The sequence below is a fragment of the Peromyscus californicus genome, unplaced genomic scaffold, assembly GCF_007827085.1.
Source record: "Peromyscus californicus insignis strain IS unplaced genomic scaffold, ASM782708v3 Scaffold_8__1_contigs__length_139910024, whole genome shotgun sequence".
Classification (NCBI taxonomy): Eukaryota; Metazoa; Chordata; class Mammalia; order Rodentia; family Cricetidae; genus Peromyscus; species Peromyscus californicus.
Window position 1 is genome coordinate 128,092,914 of NW_026294606.1, and position 25,406 is coordinate 128,118,319.

The 25,406-nt window shown below is 49.5% G+C and overlaps 1 protein-coding gene across 4 annotated transcripts; it reads right to left on the minus strand.

Moving 5' to 3' along the window:
- Nucleotides 1–391: 391 nt before the first annotated feature.
- On the minus strand, nucleotides 392–25,386 carry Brme1 (break repair meiotic recombinase recruitment factor 1). Of its 4 annotated transcripts, none has more exons than XM_052728678.1 (9): nucleotides 25,048–25,386; nucleotides 24,556–24,603; nucleotides 13,534–13,708; nucleotides 10,624–10,702; nucleotides 9,633–9,737; nucleotides 5,393–6,502; nucleotides 2,761–2,858; nucleotides 1,095–1,187; nucleotides 392–793 (listed from the first exon to the last, which is right to left on the minus strand). In XM_052728678.1, exons 2-9 carry the CDS (start codon nucleotides 24,581–24,583, stop codon nucleotides 667–669), a joined length of 1,815 nt encoding a protein of 604 aa, XP_052584638.1. In that variant the 5' UTR covers nucleotides 24,584–24,603; nucleotides 25,048–25,386; the 3' UTR covers nucleotides 392–666. The 4 variants fall into 4 exon arrangements, with proteins under 4 accessions (XP_052584638.1, XP_052584637.1, XP_052584640.1 ...); XM_052728677.1 differs by having other exon boundaries at nucleotides 24,953–25,386; XM_052728680.1 differs by lacking the exon at nucleotides 24,556–24,603.
- Nucleotides 25,387–25,406: the final 20 nt, after the last annotated feature.

The following is a 25,406-nucleotide window of genomic DNA, read 5'->3' on the forward strand; positions in this document are numbered from 1 at the left end:
ATGTATTTCTGCAAACAGGATGACTACCCCTGGCACAGCTGAACACTGTCATGTCCAGAGGCAGTTGTGGGGTGAGATGGGTGATCGGATCTCACCCTGCCTAGAAACTTGGCTGTAACAACTCCAGGGCGGCTTTGTGCCCTCCATCTATGTATGGATGTATTTCCCATGTGCACACAGCCACCATCCTAGAAACTTGGGACACTGAGCTGTGGGGAGCCCCCGACCTGTGTTCTGGCAGGAGTGGTTCTGGCTAGCCCTACACTTAGCCTTCTGCAGGTGGAGAAAGGAAGAACTGGAAGAGAAGGCAGCTGCAGGAAAGTTGAGGTTGGAGTGGTCTGTGGGCAGAACATAGGGACTGGGAACATGGCCACCACAGCTGCAAATCACAGGCTCTTGACTGTATCATTTATTCCTGCCTCCCCAAAAGTAACATGGACAGCACGGGGAAAAGACAGGCACAGGAGCAAAGAGCACCTCTCGTCCACGGCAACAGCGGGAAAGAACTGCAGCTCAGCTCAGGAGCCTGGGCTTCTGGGGCAGGGCCGAGCTGTCAGAGGACTTCCTGAAGCTCAGGTACCCTCAGCCTCTGACATATGGAACTCCAGGTAAGCTGACCGCCCCCCATAGACCTGGAGGGTATGTGGGTTCGCAGGCTGGAGCAGCCTACAGGTCCCTCCAGCTCTCATCCCCTTTAGCAAGGCTCCCCAACCCCTTTGTCAGGTAAGGCAGAGGCCTGGCTTTCTTGCGCTTGAAGGCCTCCAGGTCCCGGTGGGTGCTCATAATCAGCCGACTGTAGAAGAGACAGGGAAACGAGTACTAGCTGGGGCCTCCCCACTGCATGGGCCTGTCTCAGCCACACCTGCCAAGTGGCTTCTCACAGGTGCACAAATAGCAGGTGCAGGCACATCCTGTTCTTTGAATGTAAAAGCCTGAGACATGTAGGTCAGAGGTGATAGTCAGGATTCTACCACACAAATGTGGAGAAAGGCAGCCAGGGCTGGGGCCACCAGACCCCTGTGCTCCACACCTAGAGTCCTGCCTCAGTTTCTACTCTGTTCCCTATTCTCTCTGGTGACTTGAGTTGCCCTTACTTGAGACTGGAGAGCTCCATCACAAGGCCGCGCACTGTATCCGTGGCATCCTGCATCCTGCAGGCCTCCTGGGCCCAGGTCTCTGTAGGGGGTCTATCAGGAGAGAAAGAAAGGAGCGGCCTGAGTGCTCAGGACGGGCAGCCATTCACTGGGTTTGAGGGCTTATAATGTCCTGCCCATTTCCAGCCGCCCCTCCCCTGCACCGAGAACATCCCACCTTCAAATCCTGCCACACATGCTGCCATGCTTGGGCTGCTGCTGTGGCCTTCCCTGACCTTCTCCACTAATGGGCACCACCTGCCCTCGCCTGGACCCTGGCCCTCTGCGTTGTCTCTGCTCAAACCACACTGAATTATTCCTGGCCACTCTTCCAGTGCCTTTGAGGACTCTGGAATATTCTTTCCCAGTTTATCTTGATGATCAGATTTTTTTTTTTTTTGGTTTTTTCGAGACAGGGTTTCTCTGTGTAGCTTTGCGCCTTTCCTGGGACTCACTTTGTAGCCCAGGCTGGCCTCGAACTCACAGAGATCCGCCTGCCTCTGCCTCCCGAGTGCTGGGATTAAAGGCGTGCGCCACCACTGCCCGGCCCTAAACGAATTTTTTTTTTTTTCGATGCAGGGTTTCCCTGTGTAGTTTTGCACCTTTCCTAGAATTCACTCTGTAGTCCAGGCTGGCCTTGAACTCACAGAGATCCACCTGCCTCTACCTCCGGAGTGCTGGGATTAAAGGCTTGCGCCACCACCACCCGATGATCAGATTTTAACTCCTTGAACGACCCCTTAACACTTATTTAACTCTAATTTGCTTCCCATGATCCCCAGCACTCAAGATACTCTGGATGAGGACATGCCGCACCATTTCCTAAAGGGATGTGTAGCCTCTGTATGAGCAGAGTAAGGGCCCTGTCGGCTCAGGCTGACAGCTGTCGCTCTCTCAACTTTCTATACTCAGGAGCTCCAGATCTGCCACACGGGCTCCAGGCACCTAATGGTGGCAGCCTGTCAGGCCCTCGGCTTTCCTAGAGTTTCGTGGACTCTAGGACCCACACTGGGGTGGCACGGACTGTGGGCTCTTTTTCACTAACTGTGGGTAACATGGCTAACCTGCTTCTGGCACACTGACACAGGGAGGGACTGCTGACAGTGGCAGGGGAAGGGTACGTGTTACAGCAGGCTGGAGGAGGGACGGGGACAAAGGAGGTCAGGGTGGCATTCTAGCCCTCCTTCACAATTGCCTGATGGAAACAGAAACTTGGCGGTAAATCATTGACAAGTCTCTGCAGAGACACAGGCTTAAGTGCAAGGTAACAGGAGGGAAGGCCTGCAAGGGCCAGACAGGGTAGTGAGGAGAAAGGGGGGCAGTCCCTGGGGTCCCTGCCCAGAGCCAGAGTTTGGGGCAGCCGCAGACTGTTCTGCGCACAGATCCCAGCCCCGACTAGACGCCCATTTATGGAGCTCAGGAACACCCAGGCTCCTCTTAGGACACCCATGCACAAAGAGGCTGGAACAGTCTAAGGTGCTGGAGGGACTGCCCCAGGGGACCCAGCTCCTAAGAACAGGCATTTTGGATGTGGACCATGGGCACCTGAATTCCCAGGACATACGGTGTATGGCAGTTTGAAAGACAGGCCCAGCTCCCATTCTGGATTGAAGACTTTCCAGCCTACCTGGGCTGAGCTTTGGCCACTGCCTTCGGGGATCCTCCAGTGGCATCTGGGCTAGGGGCAGGCCAACCAAGACCTGGCACACTCCCTGCAGGAAAACCCTGGAAAGAGTAGGGACAGTGTATGAATCACCGTGCCTGGCAGAAGGAAGCAGCACAGGACCTATGTTCACTTCAGCTGAGCTCCTGCAGAGGAAGCATGATGCCAAGCCCGGCTCCAGACAACTGCTCTGCCCTCCTCTCTGCTCCGTGCAGCAGGCTGCTAGGCATCGTGATACACTGAGTTTCACCCCAATCACTGAAGTGTCCCAAAGTATCTTAAAGATCCTGGAGCAAAGCTGGGCATAGAGGTGCACATCTTTAATCCCTGCGCTTAGGAGGCGGAGGCAGAGGCAGAGGCAGAGGGCAGGCTTATCTTTGTGAGTTCAAGGCCAGCCTGGTCTACAAAGTGAGTTCCAGGGCTACATAGTGAGACCTGTCTTGAAAAACCAGAAACCATGGCCAGGCTTGGTGGTACATACTTGTAATCCTAGAAATTTGGGGTCTGGGGCAGGATTGGGGCTTGTGAGTTTGGCACCAGCTCCTGGGTTTCAGGCTACCCTATGTGAGTGTGGTCATTGTGAAACTGATATGCCGCCCCCTTTAAAAAGAAGAAAAAAGACCCTGAAGCTGGGGCACATGGAACTGGGGGGGGGGGGGTGAGGTCAACGTGGCCTGCAGAAAAAGTCTAGAGACCCAGCGGCAGCAGCAGAAAGGAGGTGGTGTTATGAGCGTCCTATAAGGGAAAGAGTTTGCAAACAGGTTGGCATGGGAATTCATGAGGGGACAGTGCTGGACTGGTGGTACAGACCTGGGGGGTCATTTGAGCCCAGCCAGGGCAACCTTGCAAGCTCCATCTAAAATAAAATGAAATGCGACGTTTGTATTTGTTCATCCTACTACACTGCTGAGCTTTGTGGAAATGAATCTTCCCCTAAAAGGGGCCACACTTCCAGAATGCCTGTGGGGTGTTACCTTTGACAAAAGGGGCTATGGCACTTTAAGTCCTGGAAGCCTCAGCCAAATATGACCAGCCAATGCCCAATGCCCCAAACCTAGGATCTGCTTTCCCCAAGTACTAGGGATGGAGCCCAGGGCCCACACACCATTCAGCCATGCCAGCTGTGGCAGCTTCAGACCGACCCTGGAGCCATGAGGAAGAAAACACCAAATTCCTAGCAGGAGAGCACTGTATAAGGCTGAGCCTGTCACTGCAGGGTGAGCTGCAGGTGTGAGGTGACTGGATGTGAGGTCAGCAGGAGACCCATTCCTGATCCTAGTGTCCCTGTGTTGGGAGGTAGAGCCTCTGCCTTACAGCCTGGCTGGGTGACCCCAGTGTGTTCAGGAATGCCCAGTGTCAGAGATAACCACCCCTAGGCTGGCACTTCCTGCTGTCTGACAAGCTGAGTGCCAGGTATCTCTGGTCTTGATAGGTTTTCTTTACAGGGGTGGGATGGAACCCCAGCTTCTCATAGTGCTAAGACAAGCCATGTTGGCCTACGCCACAGGCCCAGTGTCCTGAGAAGCATAGCCCAGCAAGTTCCCCAACAAGGATGGAAGGGAGGCTCTCCCCATCTCTTTGGTGCTAGGATAGAACCCATGGCCTAGAAGCATGGCTGCCTGATTCTTGGATTGAGCACTAGGTAAAATTCTTTGCTTGCATTGAGGGGTTGTGTCTTATGAAAAGCCTCTCTCAAAGTGGCAAAATGGACTAGCTAAGTATATCAAAGAGAGGTTGTTGGTCAGTGTGAAGTCTTGGTTCTTTGGGAGGACACTCGAATAGCCTGCTGGAGACCACCAAGCTCTGTTCCAAGGCAGAATGGCTTTAGACTCTCTCCAGCAGAGGTAGGTGTATCACAGGCTCCTCCTCTCCAGCAGGTGCCTGGCCTCCTTCAACCTCTGTACCACACCCTGTGTAGGAGAGAGCTGCCTAGTCTCAGGGTGTGGCAGTGCAGCCCTTTGTCAGATCAAGTGCAGCAACAGACAGCAGGGCTGCTTTTTCCCAGGAGGTGAGGCTGACAGGAGACCTTGAATGGCTGGCTCAGAGGCATGGAAGGCTACATCTGGGCAGCTGTGGGTGGACAAGGCCCTTAGGAACTATAACACAAAGCACAATTACTCACGTGTCTGCAGGAAAATCATGTCAACATTCCCAGCAAGTCTCGAGAGAGAGAGCGAGGGTTCTCTCCAGTTCAGGGGTGAGTCCCCTTCCTCCATCTGCTTACGGGCACCAGATTCTTCAGGGTGGGACTAGTAGTGGTTTTGCACACCCCCTTGCCACTAATAGATGCTGGGCATGGGCGGCACAGTTTAGGGCTCCAGTTAGAGCAGGGAGGGAGGCCCCAGACAGATGAAGTTCCTGTCTCTCCCTATCCTAGGGCTCCTTAGCAGTCACATGGGCCAGGCCCACATGGATAGCCAGCAAGTCTGCCTTTCAGGAAAACCAGATTCCACTGTGCCCAAAGTTGCTGTGAGTCCTCCACCCCCCAATGTCTATGCTACAGAAAGGAAGTGTCAGACACCTCAGCCCCAGCTTGCCTCCGAATCTCACCGACCGGGGTGTTATGTGTATGTGTTGAGCACAGGAAGGCTCTTACCTGCTCAGGTAGGGCCTCCACGTTGGGGACATCCAGGGCATCTTGTATCTGGCTGTCGGGCAGAAAGTCTAGTTCCATTGCTGAGGACTCAGGCCATGTAGCCTGATCTCTAGAACTGGGAACTGACTGCTGCTGTCCTGCCAGAATTATGGGAATTCCTGGGCTGCTAGGACAGGCCTTGGTCCTCTGGGGAAGATCACTAGCTGCATGGCTATGCTCTAGCTGAGAGGAGGTATGAGGGGACAGACTGAGGCCTTCAAAGTCTTGATGGCAGTTCAAGCTGCTCAATCCCACTACCCTTTGGTTCGTGGCCTGTACCTGTAAAGGCAGCATTCCTATCCCTCCTGGTAACTGTCCATCAGAGCCAGGATCCTTGGTCTTGATAGCTGGACTCATTTCCTGTTCTATACAGCCTAGATCTCCAGCATCCACCATGGGCTCTTGTTCCCCAGGAACTGCAGCCTCAGGTAGGCTGGCCAGGATGTCACCAGGGGATTCTTCTTCCAGCCTGGCCTCCTCAGCAAGAGGTGTGTAGCCCAGCAGAGTCCCACTGCAGCCTCCACCAGGAGTCTGCCCATCCAAAGAGCATGGCAGCACGGCCTCCTCTGGAACCCTCTGTTGCAGCACAGAGGGATCTAAGCTCACATCTGTGTTGACACTGTCCTCTGCGGGGCTGCTGCAGCGCGGCACTGCGCCCGTGCTACTGAGCACGTGTGTGGTGACAGGCACAGCAGGGTCTGGGGCAGAAACTGGTGCTGAGATGTAGAGGGCGCCTGCTCCTTCCTGGGGCTCCCCAGACTGCTGAGCCCCTGCTCCTCCTCCTTGGGCACCTCCTTCCTGTGGGGCTCTGCTGTCTGCCTCTCCCCCTTCAGTATCACCATCTGACAGACGCCTTTCCTGGCTACTACTGCCTTGAACCCTGGCCCTCTGCATCTCAAAGTCACTGTTCTCTAGGCTCCCAGTATCTGATGAGAGGGTCCTCTCCTTTGAGCAGGTACCATCTGCCCATGTCTGGTCTTCTGGTCTCCTGGCATCGTGGAAAGGGAACCTCAGGGACTCCTTCTGTGGCTGGCTGCCTGCCTGGAGGGCACCCAGCTCTGGCCATGTTTCCTGTGGAAATGGGAGGATTCAGTCCTGGCCTTAGATAATCAAGCACTCTGAAGGCCTTTCTAGTTGGTACAAGCCTCAGGATCACGAGGTACCACAGTGGGGTCCAGCAACTGCTCTAGACAGAGCTTTGTGCTGAGGCAGGAGGACAGGAAGCACATACATCCCTCCTTTCATGGGGCCTTCCCTGCCACCAGTAAGCACTCAGGAGCTCATAGCATAAAAATCCAGATGAGCCGGGCGGTGGTGGCGCACGCCTTTAATCCCAGCACTCGGGAGGCAGAGCCAGGCGGATCTCTGTGAGTTCGAGGCCAGCCTGGACTACCAAGTGAGTTCCAGGAAAGGCGCAAAGCTACACAGAGAAACCCTGTCTCGAAAAACCAAAAAAAAAAAAAAAAAAAAAAAAAAAAATCCAGATGACCCCGAGAAACCCTGTCTCGAAAAGCCACATAAATAAATAAAATCCAGGCTGTAGGTTGTGGGGTGGCTCGGTAATGGATTGCTTGCCTAGTTACACAGGCTCTGAGTTCTAGCCCCACCCCCAGAGTCAACGAAGGATTTAAAGACCCTGCTTCCAGTTGACCCAATGGCACTTCACACACATCAGCTTATTACACTGTGTGTGTGTGTGTGTGTGTGTGTGTGTGTGTGTGTGTGTGTGTGTGTACGCATATCATAACCTAGATGTGAGTCTGGGGAAGACCTACCTTCCAGCTGTGGTGGTGCACATCTGTAATACAGCACTTGGGAGCTAGAGGTATGAGAATCAGGAGTTTTTTTTTTTTTAATTTTTTTTATTTATTTATTTTTTTTTGGTTTTTCGAGACAGGGTTTCTCTGTGTAGCTTTGCGCCTCTCCTGGAACTCACTTGGTAGCCCAGGCTGGCCTCGAACTCACAGAGATCCGCCTGGCTCTGCCTCCCGAGTGCTGAGATTAAAGGCATGCGCCACCACCACCCAGCAAGAATCAGGAGTTTTAAGGCTAATCTTGGCTACATGCCACCTGTCTTAACAACCTCTCCCTCCAGAAAGTGCCACCATGATGAGAAAGCTAAGGAGCTGTGGCAGCAGTGACCTTCCACTCAAGCAGCTCTTGTTCCATATACACTGGTTTTGAAACTGGGTCTCCCTGTGCAGCCTCACTGGCTTGGAGCTTGCTACATAGACCAAGGTGGTGTGAACTCAAAACACATGCTTCTGCCTCCCAAGTGAGAATATCTTTTTTTTTTTTTTTTTTTTTTTTTTTTTTTTTTTTTTTTTTTTTCAAGACAGGATTTCTCTGTGTAGCCCTGGCTGTCCTGGAACTCACTTTGTAGACCAGGCTGGCCTTGAACTCACAAAGATCTGCCTGCCTCTGCTGGCATTAAAGGTGTGTACCACCACCGCCTGGCTAAATTGTTTTTAATATTACTGTTGTGTATATGATTGTTTGATGTGTGGGAATGATACGTATATAATGTGTGATTCATTTATGTGTGAATGGGATGTATGCATATGTATATGATGTAATGCTGTATATGATATGTATATATAAGTGTGTAGGGTGTATGTGTCTGATATGGGGGGATGTAGGAGAAACTGCAAGCATGACCCAGTGCCTAGCCTACTTGGCACACTGCACTTCTAAATAAGGAGCACAGCAGACCGTGCTCCTGAAGTCAGAACATGAATTCTGAAGTAGTCTACAGACGAGTCTGCACTCTTCATGTCTCCTGTAATGTGCTTCCGAATAGAGACCCTGGTGGTGTGAACTGTCCAATCAGTGATAATGTGCTAACCAATCACAGTTGACAGGCTTCCACTATGTAAGTGGTTGCTCATGCAAATTGGTGGATGGTGCACGCCTTTAATCCCAGCACTCGGGAGGCAGAAGCAGGTGGATCTATGAGTTCGAGGCCAGCCTGGTCTACAGAGTGAGTTCTAGGACAGCCACTGCTATATAGAAAAAACCCTGTCTTTTCGATCCCAACCCCCCAATTTCCCTCCCCCTCCCAAGATTAGTTCTCATGAAGCCCAACCGGATCTGAAAGGCTGGCACATAGCTCAGGACAGCCTTGAACTCCTGATCTGAAAAGCTGGTATGGAGTTCAGGACAGTCTTGAACTCCTGTTCCTCCCATTTCCACCTACCTCCTAGGAGCTGGGTTTCAGGCAAGCACCATCACAGTTTACGCAGTGTTGGGGATGGATGACCCAGGGCTTTGTGCATACTAAGCAAGTGCTGTACCAAACATCCCCAGCCCCAGTACTCTAAGTTAGTGTGCTGAGACAGAAGCCAGGGTCCTGTCCTGGCTACTCAAGTGCTGTCCCACTGAGCCATTCCCCAGCCCTCACACTCACCGCTAGGTTACTCAGGTGCTCCCAGTTGGGGACTATTGCAAACCTGCTGCTGCCAAGGCCACCATGCACTCCCTCCAGGGGCATGTGTCATCGGCGACATGTCAACCCCAGGACTCAGGACGGCAGGGCAGTCCTAAGACTCCTGAGGGCTGGAGGGATGACCAAGCAGGCATGGGTGGACAGTGTTCTCACAGAGGACCTGAGTTTGATTCCCAGCACCCATTTCTGGGGTTCACAACTGCCTGCAACTCCAGCTCTGGATCCTCTGAAGAGCAGCTAGTGCTTCTAACTGCTGAACCATCGCTCTAGCCCCCACATTTTTTTAAAATTTTTTTAATTTTTATTTATTTATTTATTTTTGGTTTTTCTGAGACAAGGTTTTTCTATATAACAGTCCTGGCTGTCATGGAACTCGTTCTGTAGACCAGGCTGGCCTCAGACTTACAGAGATCCCCCTGCCTCTGTCTCCCGAGTGCTGGGATTAAAGGCGTGCACCACCACTGCTTGGCTCCCCCACATTTTTAAATGCTCCTGACTTGCACAGAAGCCCCCAAGAAACAGAGGAGGCTCTCAGGAAAAATATACTACCTTTCTGAATTTGACTGTTTCCATGCAAGCTGTGAGTCACGGCACAGAGTGGTCTCAGATGCGCTGCTAAGCATGCAGTACATACTGGGAACCTGGAGTGTGCTGCGATGGCAGTGGGGGCAGAGGCAGAGCACCAGACGGTGTGGTGTCAAGGAAGGCCAAAGTTAACCAGCAGGAGCAGCCAACTAAGGGAAGGGAGGCTCTTACCTGGCTTCCTGTGCAGCTCTCTGGAACCTCTTCCCACGCCTTGGCTTTTCTTGTTATTGTCTTCTTTGGTTTGGCAAACTGGGGGACAAACCTCCCAACTGAGTTCTGTAAAGAGACACAATAAAAAGCAGCAGCATTGAAGAGTGGGGTCTTGGGAAAAGCAGCCCCCGCACATCCTTTTATTTGTTTTCCAGTACTCAGGACTGAACTTCCTTGCATACTAGGAAGCACTCTACCACTCAGTTACAGACCAGTCTTACTATTCCTTCCTTCCTTCCTTCCTTCCTTCCTTTCCTTCCTTTCCTTCCTTTCCTCCCCTCTCCTCCCCTCCCCCCCTTCTTTTGAGACAAGCTCTCTCTATGTAGCCCTGGCTGTCCTGGAGCTCACTCTGTAGACCAAGCAGCCTGCCTCTGTTTCCTTAGTGCTGGAACTAAAGGTCTGTCTCCATGCTAAGTTCTCCCTTATTTTAAGTTCCACCCCCCAACTTGTAATTTTGGTTTTGGGATGAGATTTCATATAACTTAGGCTGGCCTTGATCTTGCTATATGGCGAGGTTGACCTTGAACTCCTGGTCCTCCTATTCTCACCTCTGGAGTGCTAGTTACAGGCATGTCCCATCATACCTGGTTTATGCAGTCTTGGGGATAAAACCCAGTTCTTCATGTACACCAGGGCAAGCATTCTACCAACTGAGCTATATCCCCAACTATTCCTCCTCTATCCCACCCCCCTTACCTTGTTTCTTGAGACAAGGTCTTACTTTAGCCCAGGCTAGTCTAGAATTTGCTATGTAGTGCAGGCTGGCCTTGCACTCAGATTCACCTGCCTCTGTTTCCCAAGTTCTGATTAAAGGTGTGCACCACCGTGCCTTGCTTTGATTCCCTTTCCTGGAGTCTCACACAGCAGCTGTCTTCTGTCCTTGTGTGTCCCTGCATTCCTGTGCGCAGTGAGAGCTGCTGGCCATTAACAGGATATAGACCAGGAGGCTCACCTGGGAAGGAGGCAGGGGGGCCAGCTCTTCTGGTGACCCTGGGAGGTCAGAGGCAGCTCTTGTGTCTTCCACAGGGCAGCTAGGTGGGGAGAAGCAAAACAGAAGGCCTGGGAGTCCTTCCAGGTGTCACTTACATATCAAGACAAAGAGAGGTCAGGGGTGCAGCTCCAGCAGGGGAGCCTATGGGTCTATCCCCAACACATGCTCGCATACACACACACACACACACACACACACACACACACACACACACACACACACACACATACACTATATATATATATACACACACAACATACTCCTACACATTTTCTCAAAGGACAAAAGGAGATGAGAACTTAAATGAAAAGTAATTCTGAATCTTCTAGGGAGGGCCTGGAAATTCCTTTTCAGGGTTCAAAGGATACATCAATTCCATATGCCTGACACAGGGCTGAGGATGGAACCCAGGGCCTGGCACCTGCTAGGCAAGTTCTTTATCACTAGGCTCCCAGATTGAAACCATCATCTTGTTTTGAAAGGGTGAAATTTACAAAGAAGCATGATCAACATATCAAGTGCAGTATTGCTGAGCAATAAAATCAGAGTGGGAGAAGCCCTTGCCACATGAGCAGGCTTATCAAAAAGCTGGAGGAGTGGTACAAGAACCATAACCCCGCATCCCATGAGAAGGCAGGAGAACCCCTGAAAGCTTGTGAGCAGCTGGCCTGTCCATAACAGAGCAACAGACATCCTGTCCCCAACAAGTGGGAAGTCAGCACTGACTCCACAGGTTGTCCCTGACCTCTGACATTCACACAGAGGATGTGCTGCAAGTCAGCCCCCATTCACACACAGCAAAAAAGGAAGGAAGGAAGGAGAGAGGGAGGGAGCAAAAAGACAAAAGAAAATCCTAACCAGGCTGTGGTGGCATACACCTTTACACCCAGCGCCCAGAAGGCAGAGACAGGCGGATCTCTGTGAGTTCAAAGCCAGTCTAGTCTACAGAGTGAGTTCCAGGCCAGCTAGGGCTGCTCAGTAAGACCATGTCTCAAAATATTTTTAAAAATATCTTTTAGGTGCTAGGGGTAGCTCAGTAGAACAGACATGAAGAGGGCTGGATTCCATCCCAGCACTGCAGAGTAAATTACAAGTTTTACACTAAGGTCATTTGTGTGGCTTCTGGAACACCAGCTAGATTTTTCTCCACATTTTGTTGTTTTATGTTTTTTTCCCTGTGTCTTTTTCTGTATATGTGCCATTTCTTGTTTTTTTTTTTTTAAAGAGTTTTATTTATTTTATGTATATGAGTGCTTTATCTGCATATACAACCTTATGCCAGAAGAGGGCATCAGATCCCACTATAGATGATTATGAGGCACCATGTGGTTGCTGAGAATTGAACTCAAGACCTCTGGAAGAGCAGTCTTAACCACTGAGCCATCTCTCCAGCCTCATAGGTGCTATTTCTTAGTGAACATGTAAAAAAATAGCTCAAGATGGGTAGAATCCCTACCCCACCCCACTCCGGTCTGTCCAGGAGGCCTCACAGCCGTGCATCCCTACTGGCCTAGAAGTGAGCAGAGAATTAAATCTCTGTGGCTTTCTGAGAGTGTAGCTAGAGTTTTCCTGCCTGGCCCACAGTCAGGACAAATCTCTCTCACCCGCCAATCTCACAGCCGTCAGACCCAACCAAGTAAACAGAGACACTTATATTGCTTACAAGCTGTATGGTCGTGGCAGGCTTCTTGCTAACTGTTCTTACAGCTTAAATTAATCCATTTCCATTAATCTATACCTTGCCACATGGCTCGTGGCTTACCGGCATCTTCACATGCTGTTTGTCATCGTGGCGGCTGGCAGTGTCTCTGACTCAGCCTTCCACTTCCCAGCTTTATTCTCCTCCTTGTCCCGCCTATACTTCCTGCCTGGCCACTGGCCAATCAGTGATTTATTTATTGACCAATCAGCAACACACTTGACATACAGACCATCCCACAGCATGAGAGGAAGGATTGGGTGATGTGTGGCTCACACAAGAAGTCTGCAGAGTTAGCAAGATTGCTGTGACCTGAAACCAGACGGACAGACATACAGAACAACTGTATTCAGTAACCATGGTCACCTAGCCCACAATGTCTTCCCCAAAGGCTTTGCTCCCAGTTACTTTCCTGATTCCACTGTCCTCCTTCCTTCCTTTTGGAGAGAGTCTCACTATGTAACCCCGCTGGCCTCAAACTAACATACCTGCCCCTGCTTCCCATGTGTTGGGATTAAAGGCATGTGTCACCATGATTGGCCTGTTTTTCTTTTCTTTTTTTTTTTTTTTTTTTTTTTGGTTTTTGGAGACAAAGTTTCTCTGTCTTGTTTTGGTGCCTGTCCTGGATCTCGCTCTGTAGACCAGGCTGGCTTCAAACTCACAGAGATCCGCCTGGCTCTGCCTCCTGAGTGCTGGGATTAAAGGCGTGCGCCACGACTGCCCAGCTGTTTTTCTTATACATGTGTATACATGTACATGCATGCACCCAGAGGACCACCTCAGGTGTCATCCTCAGGGCACTTTGAGACAGTCACTCACTGGCCTGGAACTCACCCATTAGGCTACAGTGACTGGACAGTGAGCCCCAGGGATCTGCCTGTCCTACCTCCGCAGCCTAGGATCACAGGAGCACACCACAATGCTGAGGCTTTTTTACATGGCTTCCAGAGATGGAGTCAGGTCTTTGTGCTTGTGAGAAAGGTGTTTTTCCACCTGAGCTGTCTTCCCAGCATCAACCTGTCATGTGGCTGAGATTGAGACTGGATCGGTGTTAATTGTGACCTTCCTGGGCCAGGGAGGGCTGCAGTAGTGGCAGTTCACCCTGGTCCACTCCCCTGAGCTTGCTGTGAATTACTGAAGCAGAAGCCTGCTGTAAATTCTGAGCCACCTACCTGGAAGCTGTGGGTCCTGGTTCCTCCCCACCTGGTTCTCCAGATGCTGCAGGTTCTGAGCTGTCTTCTGACTCTCCGGAGTGGTGTGACTGCATCAGCATGGAGCTCTGGGGGCCTCCAGGGGCGTCTTTCAGCCGTGGGTTCTTAGAAGGCTTTGAGAGATGGAGGCCATCCCCTGGTTGGAGAGGGAAGTGAGGGGCAGGGCTGCAGATCAGACATGGCACCATTGTCAGCTTGGGAGGGCCGCAGCTAGACTATAGGTGAGTGGGTTAGTGTTGAGTGTTGAGGGTAGGAAGGCCAGTTCTGGAGCTAACCTGATGATGGGGACGGGAGAGAGCCCCATTCAAGATCCAAGGACCCATTCCCTCATGTGGCTATACAATTAGATTTTTTTCTTTTCTGATGAGACAGGATCTGGCCATGAACTGTCAAAATGTAGGAATGATAGGTGGCTTGCATTTTGGAAGTTGATTCAAGGGCTTTGTGTGTCCATGTGCAAGTGTACCTGTTTGTGCATGTGTGTAGGGGCCAGGGGTGAACATACAGTGTGATTGCCCAGGAGTCACTCAAGCTTATTGTTTGAGACAGGGACTCTCACTGGGACCTAGAACTCACAAGTAGGCCAGGCTGGACCAGGGACTTCCTGTCTCTGCCTTCCCAGTGCTGGATTACAGGTGGGCCACCTTACAGGTGCTCTACACCTGAGCAGTCACCTCAGCTTTAGTCTGTAATTGGCTATGACTAGCTAGAATCCTTTATTTATATTACTTTTAAACTTTATTCTATATATGCAGGTATTTCATCTGCATGTGTGTCTGTGACCATGTCCATGTTCAGAACCTGCAGGGGCCAGAGAGGGCATCAGATCCTCTGGGACTGGAATTACAGACATTTATGAGCCCCACGTGGAGACGGGAAACAAACCCACATCCTCTGGAAGAGAACATCCTCTAGCTCCTGCGATTAGATCTTGAAGCAGCTTGGCTCCAAACCACACGGGACAGGTGGAACCAGGCAGGCCCTCTCTCCCCTGGGAAAAGTGTGGCAGGTCTCGGTTCTGATGGTGGAACCATGTCTGAGGTCCCCACGAGCCTCCCCTTCTTACCCAGGGCTTTCTTTTTCAAATGACAGTGACAGTGCTTCTGCTGGCCTCTGGGAGTACCGTTATCTCCTGTCTCCTGTAACTGAGTGACATGCAACAGAGCTTGTCCTTCCTGTCTTCCTGTTTTGACTAGAGGAGTGTACAGGCCAGCACTGGTGTTCAAATCTAAAGCAATAGCTAAGGAAGCACACGCAGAAGCCAGGTGTGGCAGTACATGCCTTTAGCTCCAGCACCTACGAGGCTAAGGTAGAAGGGTTGAGAGTTTGAAGCCAGCCTGGATTACATGAGACCCTGTTTAAAAAAAAAAAAAAAAGCTTCCAGAACATACCCTCATCAGGCATAGACAATGAAACCTGAAGTACACAGGAGGCCCTAGACACCTGCAGGATATATCCTGGAAAAAGTGGGGCCACAGGGACAGGAGGCCTCGTGGTTCCTTGTGTCTTGGCATGCCCATCTGTCACTCAGGTAAAAGAGGCTGTCCTTTCCTTGCCCTTGGTAGCCTAAAACTACTTAAGATTTTCTTTCTTCCCTTTAAGGAGAGATCCTCCTGCCTTACCCTTACAAAGTAGCTATGGTTACAGGCATATGCCACCACACCCAGCATTACACATGTGTGTATATGTAGCTATAAAGAAGTCCTCTTGGTCAGTACTGGAAATGAACCCAGCACACCCCAGACTAGGTTATCCCCTGGCACTGTGCTAGAGGTTGAATGCAGGCCCTCACACGGGGGGCTAGGTAGCCAAGTGGTCTACCACAGAGCTACATCTTTAACTGTTTTAAATCTTGAAATAGGGTCTTGCAAAGTTGTCTTTGCACTCTCTGCAATCCAGGCCAGACTTAACTCTGTTCTTTTGCCTTAGCCTTCCAACTGAGACACTGCATGCCTGTGTCGCCAGGCCCGGCTTGAAGGACGGATGCTTACTTACATAGAAGGCAATCATGGCTGGCCTTTCAGACCTAGTCACATTCTAAGCCTGCTTTCAATGACCACAGCAAGTGCACATTCTAGTGAGTTATATGTGCACATTCCTCAGACCTGGTGAGCTACGAGGAGACTTCAAGGCTAATCTTCCTCATTTCCTCAGACAAGGTCTGGTGGTGTATCCCAGGCTGGCCTTGAACTGGTACTCTCTGCTTCAGTTTTCCGAATTTGGGGTAACAGGGAGACCATCACACCTGACCCCTGGTGCCATTTTCCAGGCAAGAAAGCTGTGGCCAAGCAACCAAGAACGAGATCTGATCCAACTCCAGAGCCTGCACATTCAAGAGTCTGTTGTGGAATATTACTTTAACTGTGAGAGGTGTGTTACATTTATTTATGCTACATTTGTTTATTATGTAAAGATATGTTGCTGTTTCACCTTGCCTGCCTAAGGCACCTGATTGGACTAATAAAAATCTGAACTGTCGATATCTAGGCATTAGAGGGATAGGTGGGGCTGGCGAGCAGAGAGAATAAGTAGAAAGAGAAATCTAGTCTGGAGGAACGAGAGAGAAGAGAGAACAAGGGATAAAGAGAGGGAGGCGCCTGGGGCCAGAAGCCAGGCAGCTGCCAGCCAGACATGAGGAAACAGGAAAGTAAGACAGACAGAATGAAAGGTAAAAAGGCCCGAGGCAAAACATAGATAAACAGGTTAAAACAAGAGCTAAGATAAGACCCAGTATTCACAACTAATAACATGATTTGGGAGCTGGTTGGTGGCCCACAAGAAAGCCTGCTACAAGAGTCCTTTGTACATTTATAGAGCGCCTACTGCATACTGGGCTCCTTCCCAGACAAGTAGAACAAAACAGAAAAACTGAACCTGAACACTGTCTTTCTGGAATTCAGTCAGACTCTTGCAGGCTCAGCTCAGGTACTAATTTTTTTTTTTAAATTAAAAAGTCTAGAGATCTGGGAAAATGACTCAGCCAGCAAAGTGCTTGCAGTACAAGCATGAGAACCCAAGTTCAGATCCACCATATGCATGGAAGAGCCAGGAATGGTGGCATCGGCTGTGTCCCAGCTCTGGAGGGCGGGAGAAAGGCAAATCCCTGGAGCTCCTTGGCCCAGTTGGTGAGTTCCAGGCCAGTGAAAGACTGACTCAAAAACCAGAGTGGAGAGTGAGTGAGGAAGACACCTGACACTGACCTCTGGCCTCTACATACATAGGCACATGCAAATACACGCACACACATGAACACATCCACATATAGCAGGGCGAGGATGGAACTGAGGACCTTAGGTATGTCAGGCAAGCATTCTACGCTAAGCCATGCCCCAGCCCTCCAGTCCTTCCTTCCTTCTGCGACCCTGCAGGGGGCGGTACTATGGGGTGTGCTCCATCCTCTGCTCACACCGCTGCCCAGAACCTCCTTTCACAGGTGCCTGCTCCAGCTAGCACCATGGAGCTAGCAATTCCTAAGGTTCCCACCTCTCTCTCTGCCACAAAAAGCAAAAATAAATAGTTTTGTTTGGTTGGTTGCCTAAGTTTGATCCCAAACAGCAGCTTGCTTGGCTGACTCAGTGGACATTTGTATCAAAATAAAAGACTTTCATTTGTAACAGTATGAAAGTACTTGCTATGATCAGTCCCCACAGGACTAATTCAAATCAAATAAGGCAGAACCTTGTGTTCCACACCCAAACCTACAGATGCAGGAAGTAAAGGACCCGTTTTCACCACTGGCCAGAGCCTTCTTCCTTCTCTACTGCATCTGTGACACACAGAAAGGCCCGTAGGGCTGTGCGGCCTGAGGCCATGAGAGGTAACCCGCCATGGTGAGCCAACTATCCTCAGTTTTCTCCTCAAAGGTCAGAGCAATCCTTGTGCCTCCAAGTGGTCTGTGCACTCTGCACAAAATAGGTATGAGCTGTTGGTCATTTTCTTTGAGGGAAAAATGTACACCATTTTAAATTCATCCCTCCTTGCCAGGTGTGGTGACACACACCTTTAATCCCAGCACTCTGGGGGGGGGGGGGGGCCGAGGCAGCCAAGGCCAGCCTAGTCTACCTATCAAGTACCAGCAAACTACACAGTAAGACCTTGTCTCAGAAATAAATAAAAGTTCATCCTCCCCAAGGAAATAAAATGCTACTGCATTTCAGACATCTTAGTAACAAGACACCTGCAATACCTCATGGAATTCTGGGTGTTTTAAAGCCACTGTGGCCACACAAGCCTATAATCCTAGCATTGGGAATCTGAGGCAGGAATACAAATTCTCATCTAGACTGGACTACATAAAAATAAAAAATGCAGACAAACCAAGTGATGTGGTTTGAATAAAAATGGCCCCCAGAGTCCCATAGGGAGTGGCACTATTAGGAGGTGTGGCCTTGTTAGATAAGTGTATCACTGGGAGCGGGCTTTGAGGTTTCAGAAGCTCAAGCCAGGCCTAGTGGCTCTCTCTCTTCCTGCAGCCTGTGGATCCAGATGTAGAACTCTCAGCTACCTCTCCAGCACCATGTCTGCCTGCATGCCACCATGCTTCCTACCAGCAATATCAGACTAAACCTCTGTAACCTAGCTACGATTAAATGTTTTCCTTTCTAAGAGTTGCTGTGGTCATGATGTCTCTTCACAGCAATAGAAACCCTAGGTGTTATTCCTAGCCACTTCTGGAGTCACATGACTGCACATGCACTGTCAGCAGTCAAACAAAATGCTTAGTCACTCTAGGGCCCTGTGCACAGCGTGGTCACATAATCTGTGTGGGGAGCTATGTAAGCCCGTATATGCATGCACGAGGTGACCTATAAAAGCAGGCTCTATAATTAATGAATATCATAAATATAGTTATCGAATGAATACTGCGAATGTAGTCAATGAATACCACAAATGTAATATCATGAGTGTAATTAATACCTTGAATGTAATTCATGCCACTGAATTGTGAACTTAAAAATGGTTACAATTGAAAAAAAAATCAAAAAATCAAAAATAAATATTTATTACAGAGGAAAAAAAAAAAAAGCAGGTTCTCCCGCCCCCTGCTCTCTCCCTCTCACCAGAGGTAGCGCATACCCTCACCCAACACCTTTCCTTTCAGTACACCCAGCCACCTCCACCCTTTCCCTTCCCTAATAAAAACTTAGGGTTCTGTTGTACCTCATGTTTTCTCATGCCCGGTAAATAACGCCAACAAATAAATATCACTAAGACACCCAACCACCCATAAAAAGCATTGGGTAGGGGGCTAGAGCACTTTTGCTCCTTTCCCGAGGGCTTGAGTTGGGGTCCTAGCACCCAGGAGATTCATTACCTTCTTTTGGCATGTGCATGCTTTAACTTTTTTTTTTAATTGGCCATTTTAATTTTCCTTTTTTGGGGGGAGGGTGGGCAACAGTGACAGGGTCTCATATAACTAAGCTGTAGCCTGTGTAGTCTAGGGTGATCTTGAACTTCTGGTCCTCCTGCCTCCACCTCCCTAATGCTGGGACTATAGCTGTCTACTACCCACACTGGCTTATGTGGTCATGCGGATAGAACACAGAGCTTCACATGTGAGGCCACCATTCTACCAACCGAGCTGAGTTTATTATTATTTCCTTTTTGTTGTTTTTGTTTGTTTTCTCCAAGAAAAGGTTTCTCTGTGTAGCCCTGGCTATCCTGGAACTTGCTCTATATACCAGGCTGGCCTCAAACTCAGAGATCTGCCTGCCTCTGCCTACCATGTGCTGGGATTAAAGGGGAGTGCCACCACCGACTGGCTATTATTTTCAAATGAAGAAAAAGGTTGTTTCTTATTTGATACCAGCCCTTACTTACACACACCAGACAAATGCTCTAGCACTCAGCTACACTCCTGGGTTCTCAAGTGGAGAAAGTTTACATTGTCTATCAACAAGCAGAGCCCATTGTGACACTGAGAACTCAAAACAGAATCGATTAAATCAACATGTAGTGTGCGGTGGTTGTATTCAGTAAAAACACGGGGCCTAGGGAGACGACGGTCAGGAAGACATGAGGATTCAGTTTCGAACCCAGTACTCATGTAAAAGCCAAGCTAACTGCGTATCTGTCTATAACCACGGTACTCAGAGGTGGAGTGAGGGATGAAAACAGCCTTACTGAATTGATGAGAGGAGACTCCTGATGCTGACATCTGGCCTCAACATACATACACACCTGCACATATCCACTAAGACATGCACATATCAGAGAGAGGAAAAAAACCAGTATTTGAGTGTGCAGACAGTTTTCTGTAGCTATGGGATCCTTATCTACAGGTTTACACCATGGGTGGAGAAAAACTGCACCTATATTAACCATGTAAAGATATTTCCTGGCCACCTTCTTAACAACACAATATAGTGATTTACATTCTGCTCAGTATTCCCAGTCATCTAGGGGTTGAGTCCCCTGGTAGATGCTATGCAAACACTCCAGTGTTCTGTATAAGGCACATGGGCATTGTGGACTCTGGTAGGAGTGGCGTCCTGAAGGAATCCAGCTATACAGAGAAGACTATGAAAGTAGTAGTATAATGAGGTTGATTTCCTGTTCTTAATAGTTTGATCACTGTTCTTTGATTCTGTTAGATAGTAATGGAAGAAAGTATCTGAGATTTATCAGTAAGCCTCTATTTCAAAATGAAAAGTTTGTTTTTTTCTTTTCTTCTTTTTTAAAGTTCTTTGAAACAGGTTTCTCTGTGTAACAGCCCTGGCTTGAACTCAAGAGAGCCACCTGCCTCTGCCTCCTCAGTGCTGGGATTAAAGGTGTGGGCCACCACCACCTGGCTCACATTGTTTTTTTCTGTTGTGATCCAGGCTGGCCTCAAATTGCTTCAGACTCCTGAGTGCCAGCATTACAGGATAAGCCACCATAACTGGCATAACAGCTTCTGAAGTCTGAAAGGACAGGGCTCCTGACCATGCAGCTGCTGAGCCATGCCCCCAGCACCCCACACAAGGCTGTCAGAAGCAGTGCCGCACAGCTGTTCCCATGGCAGCTCTGGGCCTGGGACACCTGTGCGACAAGGGCTGTCCTGGGAACTCTAAATTTGGAGTAGCAGCCCTGGCTGTCACCTGCTAAATGACAGAAGCATCTTCCCTCATCTTTCCCCCGAGCATGAAAATAAAAATGTCTACAGTCACTGATGACTATCCTAAGGAGTTGGCCAGATGCCCTCCTAGCCAAGCAAGAGCCAAGATTCTAAAGGGGGAATGCTTGACTAGCATGTCCCAGGCCTGGGTTTATACTCAGAACAGCAAAAAGAAAAATGCCTTTGTTTTGTTTTTTCAAGATAGGGTTTCTCTGTGTAGCCTTTGGAGGTCCTGGAGACCAAGGCTGGCCTTGATCTCTCAGAGACCTACCTACCTCTGCCTCTGGAGTGCTGGGATTAAAGGTGTGTGACACCACTGGTTAGGTGACAGAACTGTTTTGAGGATTAGGAGGTATGGCCTTGTTGGAGGTTTCAAAAGCCCACACTAGGCCCAGGTCTCAGTCTTTCTTTCCACTTCCCGTTCCTGCCCCTCCCTTGGGCCTGCTGCATGGGGAAGATGTAAGCCCTCAGCTACAGCCCCCAATTAATGCTTCATAAATGCTTTGGTCATGGTGTCTCCTCACAGGAACGGAACAGTAACTACGACAGGTTCTGTCCACTTGTTTTAGAGACAGGGTCTCTCACTCACCTGGAACTTGCCAAAGGCTGTGCTGGCTGGCCGACAAACTCCAGGAACCGACCCGTCTCTGCTCCTCCACGCCAATACAGGGATTACCAACGTGTCGCCACACCTAGCTTTTCCATGGGTTGTGGGAACTGAACTCATCTTTCCATGGTTACAAGGCAAGCACTTTATCACCTGAACTATCCCTCAATGCCCGAAAAGTGGATTTAATTTATTTATTGGCTTAAAATATACACTCGGGAGGCAGAGCCAGGCAGATCTCTGTGAGTTTGAGGCCAGTCTGGTCTACAGAGCGAGATCTAGGACAGGCACCAAAACTACACAGAGAAACCCTGTCTTGAAAAAAAAATTTAATATTTTAATAATAGAAAAAGTTAATATTTTCTATTCTGTCATAATTGTTATAACGTTTAATCATGACAAATTCATTTACTTTTTTTAAAAAAAGTATGCAACCAACTATTAACTATAATGGAATTCACTAGCAAGGGTAATATCCTCTCAAAATCTTCATGTCCCAGCCTCACTGGCTTCAAGGTCCCACTGGAACTTTGCTAAACCAGTGTGGGGAATGATGGCCTCTCATAGGAGGGAAGGGAGACAGATCCTGGGCTCCTTAAAACTGAGAATCCAGGGAGAGGAACCAGGAGAGAGGTGTGGAAGAGCTGGGACATAGTGGAGGAGGATCTAGCAATGGGAAAACCACAAGGCTAGGCAGTATTTTCCAGTGCAACCAAGAAATGGTAGACTTAAGCTTTTAGTTTGAAGGGAAAAAATGCATCTTTCATAACTGTGTACAAGGTTTCCAAACAAAATACTCAGGTGTGCAAAACAAAAAAAAACAAAAAACTTCACCCACAAAAATACACAAATGATAAAATAGTTTAGCACAGCAGGAGCCAGAAGGGTCCCCTTCCTCTCATGAAGGCACACAGATGGTGGCCTCCAGCAGTGGGAACCACACTGTCAGCAGGCGGGTCCCTTGGCAGCGGTGGGGTTTATTATTATTTAGACAGGGCAAAGTCAACAGGTCATGAGATGGCTACCCTTGGCCACACTGTGTTACAGTTGCCATTGAGCAGGGAACTACAGTTGGCACCCAAGGACACACCCAGGGTCAGTCAGAAGACCACGGGGTGCCTTTATCTGGCTTCTGCACTAGGGGTAAATCAGCGGCAGAGCACTTGTCTCACAGCGTGCGGCCCTGGGTTCATCCCCAGCACTGCAATTCATAAATCAAGGCAGGTGCATTTACTATCACTCATTTACATAATTGGGAACTGAGGCACAGACTAATTTATCCACAATTAAGTGAACAGAGCTCAACCAACCAGATTTTTAAAAATCTAGATTAGAAGTTACACACCAGCTGGTCTGGCCTAAGCCCTGTGCGGGAATCACCACTGAGGTGGTTATACTTCCGTCCTGAAACCTGAAATGGGAAAGACCTCTTGGTCCCTAGCCTTAGAACCAGGGATAGAGGAAATACTAGAACACTTTCACCTTTTACTCTAAATCTTCTGTAATTTCTACTATTCTTACTAGCCTGTGCTAAAATGTCACTGTCTTCTAAGGAGCTTAAGGCTGTCATGTTAGCATTCTTGTGAAAAGCAACAATTAAGTACAGGAGCTGGGTTTGGTAGCTAAGGTAGGAGAGTCACCTGAGCCCAGAGGAGTTCAGGGCTAGACTCAGCCAGGTAGTGTGGGAGGGATTACAGGTGTACAGGTGTATAGGCCAGAACACAAAGCCATGTGTCCTTCTTCAAGAGCCTTCCACCTTGGTGTGTGTATGGATTCACCTGCATGTGTATGCCAATGCTCTTACCTGAGTGTGAGCATGTAGAGGTCAGAGGTCAATATTAGGTGTCTTCCTTTATCTATATCTTCTAAAACGTTTAAATTTCACTTGTTGGGTATTTTGCCTGCATCACATTGCCCTCAGAGGCCAGTAGTGGGTGTGGAACTAACTGGAGTTACATACAATTGGTTTTGAGCTTCCATGTGGGTTCTGGGATTTGAACTTGGGTTCTCTGGAAGCAGCCAGTGATCTTAACTCCTGAGCCATCTCTCAAGCCCTAGAACTTTTTTTTCCAGATAAGATCCCTCACTGAACCTAGAGTTCCCCATTGTGTCTAGACTAGCTGTTTCCGCTCCTCCTCTCTAGTGCTGGGGTTACAGACATGCACTCTCACACCCAGCTTGTATGTGAGTGTTAGGACTCCACTCAGGTCCTCTTGCACACAGCAAGCTCTTTACTCACTGAGCCATTTCCTCAGTCCCCACCTTGTTTTATGAGGGTCTCCCACTAACTGGTTGGCCAGCAAGTCACTGGGATTACAAGCATGGGCCATCATGCCTGGCCTTTTAAAAATGAGTCTGGAGATCGGGCCAAGGTTCTCATGCTTGTTTGGCAAGCATCTTACTAAGCCACCTCTGCAGCCCCACAGTGAGATCCTGTCTATTCATAAAACATCAAAACACCTGGGCTTGGTCCATGGGCCTATCACCTCAGCACTTGGAAAGCTGAGGCGGGAAGATAAGTTCAAAGCCAGCCTGGGCTACATGACGTCTTAGGATTTCTATTACTATGATAAAAACATTATGACTAAAAGCCAAGTCGAGGAAGAAAGGGATTACTTCACTTACACTTTTACATCATAGTCCATCATCAAAGGGAGTCAGGGCAGGAACATGGAGGCAGGAACCGAGCACTGGCTATGGAGGAGTGCTGCCTACTGGCTTGCTTATATCACTCAGGACTACTTGCCCCCAGGCAGCATGCCCCCAGTGAGCTGGGCCCGCCCACATACATCGTTAATCAAGAAAATGTACTACAGACTTACCTACAAGCAAATCTTTTGGAAGCCTTTTCTCAATTGAGAGTCCCTTTCCCCAAATGACTCTAGCATGTGTTGAATTGACAGAAAATGGTCAGCACACATGGCAAGAATCCCCTCCCCATCTCAAAAACACACATCAAAAACAAAAATAAAAAGGTCAACTTGGGACGGAGATGGAGTTTTATGGTAGAGTATTTCTCATGCAGGAGACCTGTGTTCTATGCCCAGTGCCTCAAATAAGTAAGTGAATATTAAAAAGCCAATTCGAAGCCAGACAGTGGTGGCGCTCTGGACAGTGACGGCAGAGGTGGAGGCAGAGGCAGGCGGATCTCTGTGAATCTGAGGCCAACCTAGCCTATAGAGTGAGTTCCAGGACAGCCAGGGTTACACAGAGAAACCGTGTGTTTAAAGGGCGAAACAAATAATAATAAATAAAAAGCCAATTTTAATAAACCAAATACCTGAGTTCCGCTGCTTCTTCTTATTCATTTTATCTTTCCCTGAGAAATCTGAAAACAACAAACCAACATGGGTCGTACGGTGCTGTTGCCGGCACCGTACGACCCATGGGTACCCAATGGTTTCCCTCCTTGTGCTGGGCCCATCGGGCAGCCTGATGGGGGAGTCAGCTAGACTCCAGCGGGACCCTGGGTGGGACGCCAGACCATAGCCATCTGGGATCATGGCCTGGTAGGAATTCCCACCCTTCCCCTGGGTGAAGGAACTCTCTTTTGTCCTCCTCAGGATCGCTACTCTAGACTCTGGGTTGGAGACAACTGGGCTTCACCCCACCCCCAAAGCTTATGTATCTGAGATGTGGGGTATTTGGAAGCTTCTGAGAGGCCACTGGAGACCCACCCGAGTATCGGAAGGCTTCAGCAGGGCCACCGGGGGCAGGACTCGCTTCCGGCCAATGTCTTGGGGCTGTGGGACCCAGGCAAGCCAGAACCAACCTGGGCCACAGCAGAGATGGAAGTCGCTCGAGGTCAGCTTGGATCCGATGGGGAATAAATCGCCTAAATTACCTGCGTCATATTTTGAGAAAATGACCACATCAGCAGCCACGGGACCGCGTGGCCGACTTGTGCTGGGGGACGCGAAGCCCTGAGTCTCGGCTCCGTGGACCCAGCGCTCACGGCGACCCCACAGTGACCGACAGCAGTAACACCCCCGCACCCCCACAAAGCCAGACAGAACAAGGTACTACAGCGGCGAGGAGCCACAGCCCTCTGGCGTCACGCCACCGCGCCCTCACACCTGCAGCCCTCCACTTCTTTCCCGCCCACGAGGCCCCGCCCCACGCATGCGCAGC

Excerpts from the sequence above, each read along its gene's own strand:
- Brme1 (XM_052728678.1), bottom strand. The coding sequence starts at position 24,583 with ATGAATAAGAAGAAGCAGCGGAACTCAG. Across the intron at positions 9,738-10,623 it reads CCCCCCTGCCTCCTTCCCAG|AACTCAGTTGGGAGGTTTGT; the intron begins GTGAGCCTCCTG and ends GTCTCTTTACAG. Across the intron at positions 794-1,094 it reads ATGGAGCTCTCCAGTCTCAA|TCGGCTGATTATGAGCACCC; the intron begins GTAAGGGCAACT and ends TCTCTTCTACAG.